Here is a 16,975-nt window from a genome sequence, read left to right on the forward strand (position 1 = left end):
TTAAATTTGAATTCGTTTCCCAACTTTGTCAGACCTCTAGTGTGATCCTGAGACAAATCACTTATAGTCTGTCTCTCAATTTGGGGAGACAAGGATAATAACTCTTTACTTTGTCCCAGATTCCAGCTGTCTTGTTGATTTAGACTGTAAGTGCTGTAAGGCATATTTTAATGCTACAGGACCTAGCACAACAGGGCCCTAATCTCAGTAGGAGCCTCTCACAGAGTGCGTAGGTAGCACCGCTAAAGTTTCTACTGCAACAATTCAAAGTGAGATAGTATGGAGTCTCCTTCCAGTAGACTAAAACCTAAGAGTAAACCGGATATAGGCCAAACTATTAACTTTGGAAAGGGTCAATTTTCCTATGCTCATCTGCATGTGCCAAACACTTACTCTCATTGCCTACCCAGAATATAGTACGCACTGGAAACTTTGGTGTGAGGAGGAAGATTTGGTGAATTGCATTGTACAAAGAAAACTCGGATTGGCTTCTAAACATCACTGGGTCTCTAACAATGGGGGAATTGGACAAGTCACACTAAACAGTAGAAATTTAGTTTTTCTGGTTAAAATAGTTGCAACTACTTTAGCCTACTTTTAAGCTGCAGAAATACATTTCCAGCCAACTCCAGAAATAGTTAATCAAAATAGGGAAAAAGATCACCCAATATGACATGTCAAGATCTTCAAGGCAGCGACCAACATCTTTGTTCTAAGGCTTCGAATGTGTTAGTACTGAGATAACAAGCAGTATGAATACATTGATATTCTGTCATGGTAAATAGGATGAAGTTCAATAAAGACAAATACGAAGTACTCCACTTAGGATCAGTTTCACACGTACAAAATGGGAAGTGACTGTCTAGGAAGGAATACTGCAGAAAGGGATGCAGGGGTCATAGTGGACCACAAGCTAACTATGAGTCAACACTGTGACATTGTTGCAAAAAAAGCTAACATCATTCTGATACGTATTGACAGGAGATTTGTCAGCAAGACACGAAAAGTGATTCTTCCACTCTACTCTGCGCTGATTAGGCCTCAACAAGTATATTGTGTCCAGTTCTGGGCACCACATCTCAGGAAAGATGTGGAAACCCTGGAGAAGAGCAACAGAATGATTAAAGGCCTAGAAAATATGACCTATGAGGGAAGACTGACAGAACTGGGTTTGTTTAGTTCAGAAAAGAGAAGGCTGAGAGGGGGCATGATAGCAGTCTTCAAGTACCTAAAAGGTGTTACAAGAAGGAGGGTAATAGAACAAATTGGTATTGTGTGCATGGCATGGCCTTACTGTATTAGTTCTCATTAAATACGAATTAAATAAATAACGAGATAAGCATCTAGTAAGTAAGCAACAGGACAAGACATACAGTCCTAACACATATGACATATGCGTGTTACAAGGACAGTGCTCCTGAAGTGCACGGACAACTCATTTTAGCTCATTTCAGCTGTATGTTGAAGTGGATCATTGCTAGTCGAGAATGCCTGGGTTTCCAGAGGTTTAATTACAGTGGAGTATACAGGCCCATTCTCCATGGAAAAGCTTCCCTTTAGCTGGAAGCCCTGTTTGAATATTTGGCAAGACAATGCAACTGCATAGGGTGGGGAGGGAGGGTGGGGAAGTTATTTCACAGTGAAGTTTTGCTGCAGATTTTGAACTGAAATAACCGAGGGTTAAAGGATCTGTATAAAGGACAGAAGGAGAGGTTTCTTCCTTATTTTATAATATATAGGCCTAAGAAGAACCTATAACATCCTCAGACACTATCTTAGGCCCTGATCCTGCAATTTGCTGCACACAGGCAGACTTGGGTGCCTATGCAGAGCCCCACTGATGTAAATGGGGTTCACCCATGTGCAACAAAGTACGGGCATATTTTTCATTGGCTGACTCATTAAGCAGATTGAGTAAGAGGATCCAGGAAGCAGGCCACTACAGAAGAGTTTGCATGTCATGAACATCTCTTTTCATGCTCTCCTCATCCCCTATGATTCCCCTTCCACTCACGAACCTCCTCCCCCCCGCCACAATATTTTACCAGCATCCCTCACTGCAGACAGGAAACACAGCCCAATGGTTAGAACACCAACCTGAGAGAGACAGTTTCAACTTTCTGCTCCACCACAGGCTTGCTGTTGTATCATTTAAGGTACATCTACACTGCACACTTATTTTAGAATAAGCTATTCTGGAAGAAATACTCTGAAATAGTTTATTTTGAAATAGTGCATCTACACTACAGGGAAGCCTTGAAATTAGTCTGAGGCAGGCTCCCCTAATGTGGATGCGCTACCTCATGGAAGCACTGGGGAGTAATCATTTTGAATGGCCCTGGGGAGAAGCGATTTCAAAATAGCAGCCGTGGAGTGCCCACACTACAGCAATTTCAAAATAGCAATTTTGGAAGAGGCGTTATTCCTCATAGAATGAGATTTACAGAAGTGGGAATAAGCCATCCATTATTTCAAAATTATTTTGAAATAACGGAATTGCTGTGTAGACGCACGCATTGTTATTTTGAAGTAAGTGTGCTGTGTAGACGCACCCTTAGCCCCTCTGCCTCTGTTCCCTATCTATAAAGGCTAACTGTGAGGCTAAACACTCTAAAGATAGCACACAGCATAGCCATGTTTGCCCTAGGATACTGGGGAGACAAGCTGGTGAGGTAATGTCTTGAAATGCATGTTTATTTTTGCTTAACACTTGTATTTAGCTGTAACACGGAGTTAGTTTCCCAGACCTGAAGAAGAGCTCTGTGTAAACTCCAACGTTTGTATTTCACCAGCAGAAGTTGATCCAGTAAAAGATACCTCACTCACCTTGTGTCTCACATTAAAGACTGAGAGACACTAAGTTACTAGAGTAAGGGTGGCCACTTAAATACCCAAGATATATGGATCACTTAAGATTCAGGCCTTGGCCACTGTTGACAAATAGTTCTTAGGAGGAGAGATAAGATGACTAAAGATTCACCCTTTGCAGTCAGATGGAGGCAGGTTGAGATATACAACTAATAGAGATGACTGGTCAAGTCTATTTTTATGGTATTTAAACAGAGCTTAAGCCAATATTTGGGTGATTTTTACTGACAAGAGACTTGTTCCATATATGAGTTTATTTCAGAATCTGGCTGAGGGATTGTCTATGTGTTTAAAAAAAAAAAAAAAAAAAAAATCACACTAAGGAATTAGATCCTCAATTTGGCACTTCTTTGCACCCAGAAATATTGTCCTGGATTAATCCTGACAGATTTTTTTTTTTCACATAATGCAGGTCAAGTGTACAGGGAAGAGTCATGTAAAGACGGAAGACAGAATGAAAAAGTGAAATAAATAATATAAATGAGATAGCTGTAACTAGATTTGCTGAAACGTATGATGCAGACCAAAACATTTTGCTCCGAAACAAGGAGCATAGTATGAATTTGCCATATTACTATTATTAATTGGCTTATTAAAAGCATTTGGAATTCTCTGCTTTCATTTGTAACTGACTGTGGAAGGATGTGCCAGGGGTTAGGGCACTAGCTTGAGTTCAAATCTTTCCTCCACCACAGACTTCCTTGAGCTCTGACAAGTTTGAGTCCAACCCTCTCTTCCACTTACACAAAAAACAGTTCCGTCTGGAAGGACTCACTACCTGTGTCCTAAGATCCTGCAATGGGACTTGGGCAGAGCCAGAATCCTACTGTGACTCTGGTCCAAGCCTTGTCCATTTTGGAAAATGTCTATTTTCAAATAACATATGTGCTTAGGAAAGTCTGTGGGATTTGGGAATCTCTGTCACTTAAGATAAAATTTTCACAGGGGTCTAATACACTATCCTGACCTTGCTTATAATATGGATCTGGTGGTGGGGCACATATTTAGCGATTTTGGTAAAAACAGACTTGTTTGTTCCCTGACTCAACAGAATGTCAAGTTTGAACTGAAAACCAAGTATGAAATAACGGCAACTGTAGCATTTAGAGTCATCTCCCAGTCTGACCTTTCCCAAAGCCAACACTCACTGTGCCTAAAAGTATTTATCAACGCTCCAGGATTCTGAAGGCAGCAAATCTGTCTGAAGTTACTTCAGCATCTCTGACCCACACAGAAGCTAAGGAATTTTTCCTTATAAATGCTAAACACACATGGAGGTTTTAGATTGACTAAAATAGCATGTGTTAGACTCAGAAAGGAAAAGCTGGAGTGACAGCCCTCCCCAAGCCCTGGTTTGCAGACTGGCCTGACCTTACCTTGTCACAGAAAACTTTAATCTGACAGTAGGCTCTGTGGACAGGCTTGTTACTCCTGTTATTGTAGCTGTAGGTATCAATCTGAAGGTACAATGGCAGCCCTTTTACTCCTTTTTGAGAGGAGAAATCTGTGCTGAGGCAATTAACAGAAATAAAAACCTGCAAAAGAAGGAAGACACATTCATCATCAGTGATTAAAACATGCTTAGTGTTTGCTTCAGCTATTGAGTCTCAGTGTAATGACTCCACTAGGTTGACTGTAGGTTTGAATCCTAGACCTTGAGAACTAGAACAATGAGCTTCTACCACAAGAGCTAAACAACCATTAAGAAACTAGGAATGACCATGCGGGGTCAAACCAAAGGTTGGCTTAGTCCAGTATCTTATCTTCCAACAGTGGTCAATGCCAGGTGCCCCAAAAGGAATAAACAGAACAGGTAATCACCAAGTGATCCATCCCCTGTCACCCATTCCCAGCTTCTGGCAAACAGAGGCTGGGAACATGATCCCTGCCCATCCTGGTTAATAGCCATTTATGGACCTATCTTCCATGAACATACCTAATTCTTTTTGGTAGCAGTCGACTAGTAACAAACTGGGGTACGACGACTCATCCTCCTAGTATGGATTACAGCAATAAATATCAAACCTCATGCAGACTGTGGTTAACTTTTGAAGATTTTTATATCTAGAGAAATAGTTTGCTTATTGCAACCCTTCTTTAGGGGCAGAAATCCTTTCAGGCCCCATATTCATTAGCAAAAGAACAGTGTTTAAAAATCATGGGTGGCTACTGAATGTAGGGCTGGGGGAGGCAAGTTCCCATCCCCAGCCCTGCCCCTTCTGCACAATCCAGGCTCCTATCACAGGGACGACAGGCAACACACAGCTCGAGCCTCCGCGACCTCGGAGTCCGGGGAGGGTGGACACTCCAGGGCAGCAACACTCCACCCCCAGAATGCCTATAGTAGGTGTTCTGGGGGCGGAGTGTGGGCGAGGCCAGGCTGGCAGTTTGGGAAGGCAAAGCCTTTCCCTACCTAGCGTACTGGCTGCCCATATTAAAAACCTTACTTAAAACATGGGTCAGACATGCTTGAAGCAAGCACAATTGATATCAGTTTGGACAGGCAAAGCCATGTGAGTTCCACAATCAAGTTCTACTTGAGATTGGTCAGTCTTTAAATACAGATATTAAATATGGGTTCCAATCCTGCAAAGGCCTAAGGACATAATTAACTCTAAACACACAAACAATCACATTGACTTCAGTGGAATTATTTATTTAAGCATGTGCTTAAATCATTATGGGTTCAGGGTCTTGAATACTTTCCAGCATCCTTCTAGTGCTCAGAACAAGGAAGTGGAATATGGGCTATTTTCATTGTTGAAATGAAAGAATTAAAAAGTTGGGAAAGTACATTAGATATTTTTACAATAATTTCAGTTACTACTAAGCACTTACATTATGAAACAGAGGAAGGGAAATTTTCCAATGTGCCTCTAAGACGACAGGCCATCTAAAGTAGTACTTTCACAAAAGATGCAACTATTTAAATGCCAGACACTTATATATGGGTAGTCCTCATTATCATGAAGGCTTAGAAGCAGCTGAAACCAAAGAATGAACTACCAGCAAGTTATGGATCAAGTTCAACCAAAGCATTAGAATGGATTTCTCTCTTCTTTTTTTCCCCAAGAAGGAAAGATAGGAATCCCTTCCCATCCCCTAAAGAAAGCAAGGACATTAGATCCAGAGGCCAGAGAAAGTACCTGACCTGAGACTTTGAAAAATGCATGTTTGTTTTGTTTATAATAAACTGAAGACCTAAATATCAGAGATAGAAATATCACTAAATATCAGTAGTGAGTGAGGGACCCCTGCTGGTATGTGATTGGTACTACAATTTGCAAAGTTAATTTTTCAACAGCTACATTGTTTAAAAAATAGAAGTGTTTGTATGCATAGGTTTTTGGCATAGGTTGCAACACGTTCACTGGTGTTCTAAAAAGGAGGAAGCTAGTAAATATTACAGGTTACAGACACAAGTTATTCCTGTTTCCAAAGGATTTTTATAAGAATACTATCTGCAGCTCTGAGTAGGTAGATTAATTACTATGGGAGAAGGTGCATATTTGCACTAGAATTCAGGTTCCCTGGTTAAACTGTTATTTTAAAAAAGTGTTGTTTCCAAAAATGTTCATATTAATTGCAGATGCACAGCCAACATGACTGTAAGAGTCAAGAGTGTTTCATGGAAATGATCAGTTATGATGAAGGCAGCTATTGGCATCTCACCATACTATTGTGCTCTCTCTCTAACCATGCACACAAGTCAGTATAGTTTTGAGAGTCAGTCCCTTAATGCCTATTTGGTTGCCCACAATCTCTAGGAAAAGATCTAGCATTAAAAATGTATAAACTGTTCACACATTTTTCAATAAACGCCTGTGAACAGTTATGTCAACAACTAGTTCTCTATTGAGGTGTTTATAAGAATGAACAAACTACTACTATCTAACATTTTAGGCTGTGCACTGAAAGAATTTCAACAGTGCTTCAAGTCTTTGATTTAAAGGAGGCAACTATAAAGCTAAATACCATTAGAGCATTGCTGGGAAAAATTAAGATTTTTTTTTAAAGTCAACTACTTACAATAAAATGAAGAGGATTATTTAGAATCAGAGTTGGAAGAGACCTCATGAGGTCATCAAGTCTAGGCCCCTGCCCAAGGCAGGACCAATCCCAACTAAATCAACCCAGCCAGGGCTTTGTCAAACTGAGACTTAAAAACCTCTACGGATGGAGATTTCACCACCTCCCTAGTAACCCATTCCAGTACTTCACCAGCCTCTTAATGAAATAGTTTTTCCTAATATCCTAATATCCAACCTAGGAAGCTCTGGGTTTCTCTCTACAACTGTCTTTATTTTATGCTGGGGCAGAGGGAGAGGGTTATGTAAATTCTAATTGACTGGCCATGCAGAGCATGCTCAGCACTGTAGGCTGAAGTTAGAAGCTTTTGTCTAGATGCTGGACATGACTTCAATATACTCATTCCCTATTTAAATCGACGACAGCAGTTCCATGGGAATTTGCAAATTGTTCATCTACATGGCCCAGATTTTTGTTCAGCCTTCATTTGATTGTATCTGGCTTTAAAAGTCTCTCTCTCTCTCTCTCTCTCTCTCTCTCAATTTCTAAGAGAAATGTAATTATTCAATCTTTTGCATTCTAGAAGATGGAGAGAGAAGTCTAAACACGAGTCTTTTCTTTCTACCCCTTTTGGATAAAACAGGAACCAACCTAACTTTGTCCATGTGCAGAGATTCAACTTAATTCAACATGTGTCCAATCCTGTTGTGAGAGTTTCACTCTTCTCACGACAATATCCTAGTCCTCTGATGCCAAATGGATTGCTTAAAAAACCCCACCTGACTAAGAGTCTACAGCTGTGTTTTTCCAGTTCAGTATAAACTAGATTTCTTCAAGTCACTTGGCTCAGGACAGATTTGACTCAAGTTCTTGAAGAAACACAAGGGTGAGTGACTGGCCCAGGTACATCCCCACCCTAACATTTTGAGAAGAAAAATGTAACCACAAAAGTTGCTCAGCATCTTTAGCCTGTTCAGCAAGATTCCTCTTCAGCTGTCCAACCTATTTTTCTAAAGGCAGTTCCGCATTCTTGACTATATTAAGATTTGCTTGTTACTTTACAAAAACATTTTCATCTTATCTCCCAGGATTCGGCTTTAAAAAGAGATGGTACTTAAATGCACAGTATTATCAGCCACAAATGTCTAAAACCCATGGGTCTGGCCCTATAAATCATAAGTTTGGCTGAAAAAGCATTAGATTGTTACTAAAAAGAGATGCAGATTTTGGGTTATTTTTACCTTTAGATTTCAAGATTTTATGTTACACCTGAATCATATTTTTAAGCTTCTCTCCACACCCAAGAAGCCCAGAAGCTTTATTTTATTTTTAAGTGGAAGTTGAAATTCCTCTCTAATCACATGGCTCTGGAGCTGGGAATTAATACCAAATATTACAAGAATTGTGAGCAGTGGCCCAAATGCATACCCCATATAGTACCAGGGAACATATGTGAATATGTTAACTTTTACTTTATACTTTTATAGTCCTTTCCATCAAAGACTCTCAAAAAAACATTACAAGACTAATTAGGTTAGCTTCCCAATACCCCTCTGAGGTTTGTGTTCTTCCCATTTTGCTAAAGTGGAGAAGTGAAGCAACGAGATTCAAAGTGACTTCTCAAAGGTCACAGAGGAAGCCTGTGACAGAGCACAGTAGAGAATCCTGTGACAGAGCACAGTGGAGAATCCAGATCTCATAACTCTCAGCCTGTGCTGTAACCACAAGACCATCTCATGATTCAAAAAAACCCTACTAAACCTACCTTAAAATCTACAAAAAACTCATCATTAGTTTTAATAAATGCGGGGATATTTTAAAAAGAGAAATCAAGTCAGAAGATCTGTGATGTGTGCCTTCAAGGAAGAGCAGTGGACGCAGCCAAAAAATTTTCCACAAAGCAGCTTTTACTAACAAGGACCTGCCTTTCAATGTGAAAAGGTCTAATTAGAACACAAAGCACTGCAGAACCTTCCCTGTCACTGAGCTGAAGGATGACTTCTTAATGAAGTCCTATGTGCCTAAATCCCTTCTCTCCACTTTCTCTTGGCACCACACAAGTGAGTCCCACAATTTAATTTTAGTCAAAAGCTTTCAAATGAAGGTGAATCATGTTTGCTATATACATAATAAAAAGCGGGAGTCATTAAAAAGCAACAAAATAGATTTGGAGATATTTATATTCCTATATCAGAGTCCAATCCAGTGTGGCAAATTCCTATACGCCCAATATTCACAGTGGTTTTATTTTTTGAAATACTGCAGGCAAATCAAATCCTATTAATTTCCACTCATGCTAGATTATTCTTGTACTCAAAAGAGCAAAAAGTCTCAGAGCGGGTAGCTGTGTTAGTCTGTTACTTTAAAAACAACGAGAAATCCTGTGTCACTTTAGAGACTATAATATATAGGATCACGAGTTTTCATGGATAAACCTAGAAGAGCAAGACAATCCAACAATTCAAAGACATGTTGGGTACCATTTTTATAGTCATCATTTAGCTAAAGCTCTGCTTGTCTTCTAATATAACTGAATGCAAAATGCCTACAGTTTTTGTTAGAAGGTTCTGCAACCTCATTTTCATCTCTTCAGCAAATTTAAATTTCCAGAGATTCCAAGCCCAGAAAGCCTACAGTGAGTAAATAGTCTGATCTTGTGTAATACAGCCACAAAAATGTTCTATAATTCCTAAAGTATATCTGTCAGAGAAAAATCCAATAATTGATAAGCCACCACAATCCTTAGTAAATTGTTCCAATAGTTAATTACTCTGTTAAAAATGTGTGCCTCATTTCCAGCCTGAATGCTTCTAGATTCAACTTCCACTATTGAATCAGATGATACTTCTACAGTCATGCCCTGAACACCAACCAGAACTCCATTCTGCACAGCCCCTTGTCAAATATTTTGTTCCTTATGTATGTACTTATACAGTCTGTAATCAAATCACCCCTCGGCCTCCTCTTTAAGTAACTATATCAAAGTCTACATTAGCTCCGCACACAGAGAACATGTTCACCTATTTACTGTGCACATGTAACATTATTTCCCAATATAATTTCTTCTCATCTGATAAATGTGAACTGTTTTCACTGAAGACAGGCTCCTTGGTAAAGCATACAGGTTTTAGTTTAACAGTTCTGACTTATCACATTCCAAAAGAAAATACTGGAAACATTTCCTGAACAGGTAATGACTGTTCTGATAAGTAAGCCATTCTCTAAGTTTACCTTAGAGCAGCAATAGACAACCTAGGCTGCAAGACTGTCATAACCAAGATAGTTTTACTAACTGCGCTTCTGTATCTAGAACATGTGGGGTGTACTTATTGAACTGCAGCAGCGATTTGACCGGATGCAAAGGGAGCGCATGGCTCTCAGAGAGATTGTTTACAGAATCATAGAACTGGAAGGTACATCAAAAGGACATGAAAACCAGTATCCTGCACTCAGGGCAGGACCAAACATAATCTAGACCAGTGGTTCTCAAACTTAATGGCCCGTAGCCTACCCAGCTCAATGCAAACCTTTCTGCAGACCATCAGCTGCTAATGGAAACTCGCTGTTAATTATAATTATGTCATAATATCCCTTTTTTTCTTGTTTTTACCTCCTACATGCTTCATAGTGTTTGCATCACAGGGAGAGGATACCAGGAGAGCAGGCATGGAGATAATAATTGGGCAACACATGCATCTTTGGGCTCCAACAAGCAAAATAAGGATTGTTTGGTAGATGTGCAGTCCTACTGTATGTGTTATGGCTCCAATTTATATATCCCAAGCACTAGTCTATCCAGAATCCACCATGGCAAAACTGGTAAAAATGGCAAAAGAAAGAAAATCTCACGAAGGACATCCAACAAGGATATGAGACAGAACAATACAGCAACTTCCAAAGCTGAAATCTTGCCATGGAATTAGTGTGGTAGTTCACGTTTGACAATGATGGATGGGGAATAAAGCCTTCCAATTTTCCACAGTAAAGTTAAATATTTCAAGACACTGAGTTAGCTCTTCTAATGGAGTAACCAAAGACTGAGGTACTTGTGTGGTGGTGGTAACTCTGAAGAAAACAAGAAGCTTAGAACACCAAGCCCTGTGTTGTATTGCACAAGATTAGTTCTGATGTATTAGAACAGAAGTAAAAAATTTGCTTCCAGCTTGCAGAGGGTAAGGATGAGTAAAACTGAGTTGTGCGCTCTGGAATTCCAGGAATATTTATTTAAAAAAATCAGTTCCTCAGGAAAATGTATGTTTGCTAGAACTTCATCTCCACACTTACTATGCTGCACTTGTATTTGCCCCATGTATTTGTGGTTTTACAGCCTCTGCTTTAATATGACACCTTTCTTTTGCGGAAATGTAAATATGCATTTGAGTCACTCTCCTCCCATTCACATTTCATGGTTTTGTTTCCAACTAACCAAACCTGTACCTTCGTGATGTAATCAAAGAAGGCAACACCTTATTTGAAGGAGGCATATGACTAATGGTTCATAAGAATGGCATCCATAGAGATACATGCAATATTCACAGAGAAAATTAAAATGATTTCTACAGTGATTGCTAAATAATAGATTATGCTAGAACTTATTAAAACAGGATCTCAAAACAACTCAGAGGGGAAAAAGTCTTTCTTCAAATCTCAAGTCGTCGTCCACCCTCTTCAGAAAAGTAAGTTCAGTGAAGAAAACTCCTACTTATTGCAATACGTGGGCAGGTTCCATTGTACAGAGATCACCCAGGCTTGGCAGTCTCCTATTTCAGGAGACCTGCCCAACACGTCTACAAATGGTTTGGGTACAATCTTTCTCCACCTTTAGTAGAGCAATTAGACAGCTGATTGTTACTTAAGATGTCACTCAAGTCAGGTTTCACTGCAACTTTCCTTAGGCAGAAAGCGTCTTAGTTCTCCCCCCAGGAGAGGTCAGCCATGGGTGTCAACTGCAGTGTAGTCACATGCCGGCCTGCAGGACATCTGCTTGGGAACTGCAAGAAGCTATGCAGTTGATTTAGAAAATGGGTTCCTTTAGCTAGCACACAATTGCATCGAGGCACTACAGTGCTAGAGATGCAGAGTGGATAAAATACGTATTTTTACATTAAAAATCATTTTTATTTAAATCAGATTTTTTTAAAGCAATAAAATACTACACTCTCATTTAAAAACAACAGTTACAATTCTATCTCATTACAAATATGATCCCCTACACCTACTGTCTCAAAAATGAATGAATGGCTTTATTCTATCCAGCCTAGCTGCCAGCTCTTGCTTCTTGAAAGTTCTGGGCTTTCAGTTTGTGTCTCAGCAGACTAAAGTACCATGTAAAGAAAGACATAGCCTGTATTAGGGATGTAAGCAACTAGCTGACTACCCAATAAGCCTACTCATCTAGTCACTCCTACTCCCTTACTTTGCTGCCTATGTATCAGAGACACCAAGTGGGGCGGGGAAGGAGGGGGAGCAGGAGCTGGAGTAATTCAGCTTAAAAGCCATTTCCCCCAGCACTATCTCCACAGGTGGGCAGGGGAGACAGTGGGGGGGAAATGGCGTGAGTGGGGACCAAAGCAGCCTCTGCTAGCATAGTCAGACTGCTGCACCTCTCCCTTGGAAATGTACAAGAGCCATGGGCATCTCTTGTATATTTCAAAGGGAGAGGCACAGCAGTTGGACTCATGTGAGGGAGACTGCTTTGGTCCCTGCTGTGCCTCTTCCTTTGAAATTTGTAAGAGGCCACAGGCAGCTCATGTGCATTTCAAAGGGAGAGGCATAGCAGGATAGCAACTACTCACTTAGCTGATTAATCTAAATTTAACATCCCTAGGTTGTATAGGATTTGTTTAGTTCTGTACTTATGTGATGGTGGATCTGGGCAACCAAGGGAGAGGAATTAGTTAAGACACGGTCTTAGACAAGGAGACAATATATAGAAAAGGATGAAGGCAGCATGGAAAGGAACAGTGGAGTGGACTGGAAAGAAAAATGGAAGACATTATTCAGCTTCCTATATTCCTCCAACCTTTTGCCACAGACAAACTGCCATGATTTCTGGGCAGGAGGGAGACTCTATCTGGGAATATTTTGAAGAAATTCATTCTCGGGGTTAAAATGAAAATGTATCAAGTATAAGCAATGCAAGAAGATAATGCAGGGCCTAATTGCAAGAATGAAAATCTTAAGAGAAAACATCTTCAGCTAGGCTAAGGACACCACTGCATATTCAGTGTTCTGAGGATTTGTCCAGTCAAGTTAATAAAATGTGAATATAAGTTGAATATAAAAAAAAGAGTTTAAGGACAGCCATCAGCTCAGGAGACTGCTGCAATTGCAAGTGTGAAACATTTAAGATTTAGTTTAATAAAATGTGTGATTTAGTTCTTACCATTTCTAATGTACTGTTGCTGCATCTGCAGCTGAACACAGGTAATGAATATTATTCACTATTTCTTAAATTAATAAAATCAAGTTACCTAAAAAAGTTACACAAAGTATACACTCACAGATATGGTAAAATGCTATACAGAGCTGTAAATTAATATATTTAGTGATCACACTTGCACCATTGTTTAAGAAATATGTGAAGTATCAGTAGGAAATTTGATTTAAATCACATTGATTTAAAACAATTCATCCTGCAGAGAGGTCATTTGTACAAAATATAGAATCCAGATAAAATCATTTGTGTTCACCGAGGCATCCCATGGAATCTTTATACGATGAGTGTTAATATCCGTGTCCTCGTCAAGATCCAAACTGGGCCAGTCCATTCTGTCTAGCTAAATCTCCCTCACAGTTTGAGCCAAGCGGGATACCTGGCCCCAGATTGCTGGCTAGTACTATTAAACTGCTATTTCCTTTCGCTCCAGAACTAGCCGTATTTTCACAAGTGGGAAATGATTCCTGGATAATGTCATCCCTAAGTTACTCTGTGGAAGGTTAACAGAGAATTTAAATAAGCCAAGGGAGCCAATTCAGAGCATTCAGATTCCAGGTTTCAAAGCATGGTGGCTAATTCTGATGAGAAAGGGGCTCAGCTGAATAAGGGTCTCGGATACTAACACAGTATCGGCTCAAGCATAATTCCAGCTGGAGAGCAAAGCTCAATCCTGCAGAGCCAGCCAGCCTTGAGGAAGACTGACTGGCTGCAAAAGCCAACTCTCACTGGAATTGAAACCAGGCTGCGCCCTCAAAAGGTAAGAGGTAGGAAGCTGGTTCTATTGGCAAATCAATAGATCTGCAGAAGTGGCAGGGCAGGGTGCTTGTTGTGCATGGGAAACTGGAGAGTGCTGGGGCAGAGACATAAGGTTTTTATAGACAGTGTGGTTTTGAGAATGAGAGCGCACTAGTGATTATATTCATTGGTATTAAAGCTGCATCTGGAGGCTCTAATGGAGAGCAGGACCTGATCCTATTACGGACTGCATGCAGAGAACAAGAGACAATTCCTAGCCCAGACAGCTTACAATAGGGGTGAGCGATAATTTTTTGGGGGGGGGGGGGCACTTCACAAATCTTTGAAGTGACCCTGGGCTGCCTTGGAAGGGGCGGGGCCTCGGGCAGAAGGAGCGGGGCCAGGACACTTCCGTGCTCTCCTACCCACAGACCCTGATTGGCCTTGGGGTACGAGGAGCGTGTGAAGTTTTGCCCCCTGCCCTCCACCTTGCAAGGGGTGCGCAGTGCCTACAACACACTGCCAACTGTTCAAAACAGCCAATGGTTCACTGTAGATGCCATTCACCCCTGGCGGGGGGAGTAGACTTTGCGTACTCCCCCGTCCCCAGCTCTTGGTTGGCCTGGGGGTGAGGAGTGGCAGGGCAGCTTCAGGATGGATCAACCCGCTTGGTGAGCCAGATATGGCCAATGGAGGATCTCTTGCCCACTCCTGGCTTACAATCTAGGTAGACATGGCAGAGAAGAGATAGGAGCAAGGAGGTGCTATTACCTTATTTACAGCTAAGGAATGCAGGCAGGGAGAGAGTGTAAGTGACTTGCCCAAGTTGACAGGCAACCTGGGGCAGAAAAAGGAGCTAAACTCAGATCTGTTAAGTCCTAGCCCAGTGGGTGAATCACAAGACCATCTATTCTTTCCACCCATATACATCTGATGCCCCCACCAGCTCACTGCCCACTCATCTGTTCCCTCTAGACTACCTCTAATGCTTCAAACCTCTGAGCAGCAGCAAGCAGCTGCCCTGGTTAAGCCTCAAGCCATAACATGTTTGTCTTTCCCCAGGTCCTCCCTCCTCACCCACACCCAAATTCAGCAATTCAAAAGTGCAGGGGAGGAAATGTTTAGTCATGGACCTTACATCCATCCCTGGCTCACACAAGCTGGCAGGGCCACCTTCAGCAGTCCCCAGCCTTCAGCGTTTTCCTCTCCCCCCACTGCAGTATTCTCTCTCCCTTTCAGTTTTGATGCATTTTTCATTATCTTTCAACCTTCATTCCACCCCCCATCTCCTCCTCCAATTCCCTACTCCTCTCCTGACTCCAAAAATGAAAGCCCTGTGGATGGATTCTGCCCTGCCCCTCAAATCAGGCTTCCTCCTGTCCTTCAGGACACCCTCAACTCTTCACCACCAGAGAATGGAGCACAAGGGTCTCAGCTCTTATAGACTTTAACAGTCCCCTGCACCGCCCAGCAAATGCTTGGACCCACTTATTCCACAATGACACTGGGACTTCAGAGTGGCGATGGAAAACCTAGGCTAGTGAGTGGGCCGCGTGAGTGGCCCTCCAACTTAGTGGGCTGCAAGACTGTCATAACTAAGATAGCAAAACCACCCTAACTGTACTTACATACCTAGAATTTGTGGGGTGTTCTAATTGAACCATACCAGAACTTGGATTGGATGCCACAGGAGCACATGACTTTTACAGGCAATCACAGAATATAGAATCATAGAACACTAGAACTGGAAGGGACCTTGAGAGATCGAGTCCAGGCCCCTGCCCTCATGGCAGGACCAAGCACTGTCTAGGTCATCCCTTATAGATAGGGTTGCCAGGTGTCTGGTTTTGAACCAGACAGTCCAGTGTTTGAGCTTTCTGTTTGGGAAACAAAATTGAGAAAATATAAATGAGAAAATACAAATGTCCAGTATTTTCTAAATAAGATGTAATGTAGATTGTGATGTAATGTCAAGTGTGTCCGGTATTTTTGTTGAAACCATCTGGCAACCCTACTGATAAATGTCTGTCTGTCTAACCTGCTCTTAAATATCTCCAGTGATGGGGATTCCACAACCTTGCTAGGCAGCTTATTCCAGTGTTTAGCCATCCTGACAGTTAGGAAGTTGCATACAGGAAATGTATGCAATTTGCACACACCTCACTTCACGTGTCCTTGTTTTATGTGTGTGTCACTTCAGCAATACTAATACGAAAAAAACCCTACAAACAGAAATTAGTGGACTCTGTGAACCTCGCGGAGGGGCAACTGTAACAAAATGATACACAGACCCCCAATGGGCCGCAGGTGGCCTGAAGGTTCCCCACCACTGTTCAAGAGACTCCTGTTCTGTCTCAGAGTAGCCAGCAGGGGGCACTGGGGAGCTGCTGAAGGGACAGCAGACAGGCCCACAGAACTGCCTCTTTACACTGTCTGGTTTTGGACTGGCAAGCTCCCCCACACGTATCAATGTACATGGGTGAACCAACCCTGCGCAAGCACTGTTAGCTACATTGTTACCGCACTTCCTCAGAGTAAGCCTGGTCACCACTATACCCTGCATCAAGCCACTGATGCAACATAGCACCAATGCACATGGAAAACTCTGGGATTGCAGCTCCCGGCAGAACTCTGCTGAGAACCAGGCAGCTCTCACTGCAAGGTACAGTCTCCTAAACACCTGATGATTTTTGTTTCAAGCTACTTCCATTTCATGCAACGGGAGCTTTCTGTTTATAAATTGCAATGCAGCAATCTTAAGGCTTCCCGTGTTTAAAAGACAAAGAATATTTCCATGCCACAATAGTGCCATTATATTTTACACAGTCCATGAGGTATACAAAGTCCATTAGAAAATGTTCGTTTCCGTGGCTGACATTTCATTTGAGAAACCATCTCCGCAGC

The 16,975-nt window shown here is 41.5% G+C and overlaps 1 protein-coding gene across 3 annotated transcripts in view; it reads right to left on the reverse strand.

The window, feature by feature from the left end:
* GRHL1 (grainyhead like transcription factor 1) overlaps positions 1–16,975 on the reverse strand; it is a 61,277-nt gene that overhangs the window by 22,050 nt on the left and 22,252 nt on the right. For all 3 annotated transcript variants that reach the window (XM_075923510.1, XM_075923509.1, XM_006123606.4), the window contains exon 9: positions 4,245–4,403. In XM_075923510.1, coding sequence (XP_075779625.1) covers positions 4,245–4,403 — 159 coding nt within the window. The remainder of the gene's footprint in view (positions 1–4,244; positions 4,404–16,975) is intronic.

Source organism: Pelodiscus sinensis, chromosome 3 (genome assembly GCF_049634645.1).
Source record: "Pelodiscus sinensis isolate JC-2024 chromosome 3, ASM4963464v1, whole genome shotgun sequence".
NCBI lineage: Eukaryota > Metazoa > Chordata > Testudines > Trionychidae > Pelodiscus > Pelodiscus sinensis.